General features: G+C 29.3%; 1 protein-coding gene across 2 annotated transcripts; it reads right to left on the reverse strand.

Moving 5' to 3' along the window:
• Window positions 1–1638: 1638 nt before the first annotated feature.
• Window positions 1639–3535, reverse strand: LOC145034649 (isoflavone reductase homolog). Of its 2 annotated transcripts, none has more exons than XM_078983112.1 (4): window positions 3070–3535; window positions 2645–2921; window positions 2376–2579; window positions 1639–1915 (listed from the first exon to the last, which is right to left on the reverse strand). In XM_078983112.1, exons 1-4 carry the CDS (start codon window positions 3481–3483, stop codon window positions 1752–1754), a joined length of 1059 nt encoding a protein of 352 aa, XP_078839238.1. In that variant the 5' UTR covers window positions 3484–3535; the 3' UTR covers window positions 1639–1751. The 2 variants fall into 2 exon arrangements, with proteins under 2 accessions (XP_078839238.1, XP_078839240.1); XM_078983114.1 differs by having other exon boundaries at window positions 2645–2885; window positions 3070–3533.
• Window positions 3536–3749: the final 214 nt, after the last annotated feature.

The raw sequence follows: 3749 nt of genomic DNA on the forward strand, positions 1-3749 counted from the left end.
AAAATTGCAAATGGAAGTATTAATATTTGACTTTTTCAAAAAAAAAAAAAAAAAAAAAAAAAAAAAAAAAAAAAAAAAAAAAAACTCAAAGAAATCACAAAAGAACAAAAGAAAAAAATGAAAAAGAACAAAAAATAGGCTTTGGTAAATGGGATGCTGAAATACACAATTTTCAATATTTAACCTTTCAAAAAAATAGGTTGGTGTGTGATAGATATGTGGTAGATTGGGATGGAGAAAAAAAATTCCTTCTTACAATTTGTTTACTTTTAGAACGTTAAGGCTAGGAAGAATTAGAAATAATTCAATCCTACCATTCGAAAAAAAAATTAAGGTTTAAAATTTCATAAAACCATATTCTAAAAGTTCTACAAATTACTTGAAGTAGTTTTTGTACTATGAACTTTTTATTTGAAATAATTTAAATAACGAGAAATTAGGTAATCTAACCATTATAAATGGTTTTTTCAAAGAAAATAACCAATTTTTTAGTTTTTGAAAAATAACTACTTTATTTGGAATGTCCTTATTCCGGAGTATTGTTTACATTTCAGATTTTTTTTTAAAGAAATCTATGTTTTGGATTCCGAAAATTTCATTTCGGATTTAATCTTCGAATTTAGTAGTTATTTTTTGATTTTTTTCAAATTTTTTGAAAGAAAATATCCATACTTATGTCAAAAGTCTATATTTCAAAGTGTTTAATTTCACTGTTTTTCAATAAAATATTTGATTTTATACACTAATATTATATATATTTCATATTATTATGTTTGTAACATTTTGTTAGATTTAAGTTAAAAATCTTCAAATTCCAGAATTGTTCATCCAATTTAATTCAAAATTATCTTGAAATTTCAAAAAAAAATTCTTTTCAAAATCCGAAATTTATGTCTGGAATCTATAATGTTTGTCCAAAATCCGGAATATTGTTCTGGAATTCAGTTCAATATGTATTTTTTTTGCTAGAGAAAATGTCATTTTCATTTGGTCCGGAATGTCTATTCCATATCTATTCCGGATCAAGTATTTATTTTTGCTAAGTAAAATTATTGGAATTCTATTAAAAAAACACATTATAAATCACTTAATTTCCCTAAAATAAAAACTCGTATTACCGTATAGTTTTTTTCTTTACAAAAAACAAAAATAAAAAAAAAAATCTAAAAACTCTAAAAAATTTCAAAGGTAGTTCGTTTGTGTGGTATGATTATTCGAAACTATCCCATCGAGTGTGTCCATTTGGCAACTTGATGTAATTGTTTGTACCTCGTTTTTGGACCACCACGTGTCATTCAGTTGTGGTGGGGCAAACTCATTAAAATTAGTAAATTACAAAATTTTATGTTGATTTTTCTATATTGGCACATGACTTGTCTCTATAAAGCCTATTACCAAAGCGTTGTAAACGGTATCAAAGTGTAGGAAAAATATCTCTTCTCAGTGTTCAAGCTCTTAATTCATGAACAAATATAATGTATAAAATTAGGAGTAGTCAGTAGTTTTTGAATGTGTGTATTTTCCGTTCAGAAAAGGTTAAAAAGGTACAAAGTCTATTACTAAGTCTATTGTATAAAATGGTTACAGTTGCATAATATGCCATTGTGTAATAGTCTAATAGATATGCTTATGTAGTAATTGCAGAGTAACTCATTTATAATTAAAATAAACCATAATAAATAAATACATAACAAACACCATGCAATAATGTTTGAGCGCACACATGGTAAATTCTTAATTTTAGTTGTCAACTAGAGATATCGTTGCAGATATTCATCCATACGAGTGTATCTGACCTCCGGATAGAGATCAGAAGCTTCTTCTCCTCCTTCTCCAATTTCGAAGTTCATCAAACAACCATCATAGAAAATTTGATAGATACGTGCAAATCCTGCTTGATAAGCATGGTCCAAATCTATGAAGTGAAAATATATTTACGTAAGTACAACAACATCATTTCAGTTCACTTTTCAATTTTGTAAAGATGTAAACATCATAGCTTCAAATGTAAACATAACAACATAAACGAATCTATTTTGGTTGAGAATAAACATTTTAATATAATTGTTATATATATATATATATATATATATATATATATATATATATATATATATATATATATATATATATATATATATATATATATATATATATATATTTGATGAGACATGGGTGTGTCATAATTTGATTTTGAATATCAAATCTAAATTAGTCTTAAACTACTCTCTAATTTTATGATTAATAAGGGAAAGACAACATTAATACCATTAGGCTACAATCCCTTTATTGATGTTGCATTATTGATTTACATGATATATTACTTTGTTGGTAGTTGTGTTATTGAAGAATATCACGTAATTATACGTACGCACCTTTCATGGAAGCGAGGAAGTCTTCTGCTGAAATGTAAACTTTTTGGAGTGTTTTGTTGGTGAGTTTCTCCCATTTCTCAACCAAATCATTGTGTGTAAGGATGTTTTCATTTGGCCGGAGATACAACGTCTTGTTCAACGTACGAGGATCATCTACTGTCTTAATTGTGTATGTTGCAACATCGTCTTCATCCATGAAAACAGCTGCATTTTATAGAAGTTATAACATGAGAAAAGAAAGTCATATTATCACCTAACACATATCATACCTTTACAATTTCCATCACCATAAATAGACACTCTATCCTTGGGTGGGAAGAGGGTGTTTGGTTGGGAGAGGTTGCCAACAAAGTAAGCCCCGAAACAGTTTGCAGAAATGTATGTATATGGAATTTTAGCATCTTCAATGGCTTTTCGTACGACCATCTTGTCACCAAACGTCTCCTTTCCATATTCAAGCCCATGTTCCATTCGTGAAGGGTCAATCCCAAACTCCGAAGGCAAGAATCGCTGTGTTTTGAAAACATTTACGTGTATATTTTGAAACTATAAAGTTTAAAAGTCAAGTGAGACAAACATTGTCGTTGAAGACACTCAATAATCTTTATGCTGTTTAAGTAAGTTTTAATCGGTTAAATTAACAAGGTATATATAATAAATATTACTATTTACGGGTGTTGCACATATGACATACTTTGATGTTTCCAGCTTCTTTAATGGCATCAACAAGCTTAAGTTGCAGGAGAATATTATGTGATCGGAATTGCACCCCAGACATGGTGCATATCACGACATCAACTTTTTTGACGGCATCCACGAGAGACTGGTGATCGGAAAAGGAACCTTCAATCAATCGAGCTCCTTGTTTCTTAAATGATAGAAGTTTCTGAAGCTTTTCAACTTCGTATCCAATCTCTCGACGCATAAGAACAAATGTCGGGTGGCCTTGAGCCAAACTAGCTTTCACAATCCTCTTCCCAACATACCCTGTGCCACCCACAACCAGAATTTTACTCTTCGACATTTCAAGTGTTTTTTTTTTTTTTTTGGAAAAGTTAATGAAATGTCTAATGTCGTTTGTTTTTTTGAATGGTAAAAGAGGCAACATCGCAAGATCGTAGATGGTGGTTTGGTGCTGAATGTGCTGATGTCATATTCAAATATACTGTAGCTAGTACTCATTTAATTTGTGTAGCTTGAAGCAATAATAATTGAAAAATATCATGATACCAAAATAAGTACATATTCTGTCCACATACACGTTTCTTATATGTTATTTTTAAATTACTCATTATAATCTTTTTTCCTGAAGGCCCCATTTCGATTCTATAATTTCTTCCTAGTTCCTATATAATTGAAAAATATCGCGAAACC

Source organism: Lactuca saligna, chromosome 3, assembly GCF_052625555.1.
Source record: "Lactuca saligna cultivar CGN05327 chromosome 3, ASM5262555v1, whole genome shotgun sequence".
Taxonomy (NCBI): Eukaryota; Viridiplantae; Streptophyta; class Magnoliopsida; order Asterales; family Asteraceae; genus Lactuca; species Lactuca saligna.

Coding starts and splice junctions, on each gene's coding strand:
- LOC145034649 (XM_078983112.1), bottom strand. CDS start 3,483: ATGTTGCCTCTTTTACCATTCAAAAAAACAAACGACATTAGACATTTC. Junction 2,580..2,644: donor TGGTGATGGAAATTGTAAAG/GTATGATATGTG, acceptor TATAAAATGCAG/CTGTTTTCATGGATGAAGAC. Junction 1,916..2,375: donor CTTCCTCGCTTCCATGAAAG/GTGCGTACGTAT, acceptor TTCACTTCATAG/ATTTGGACCATGCTTATCAA.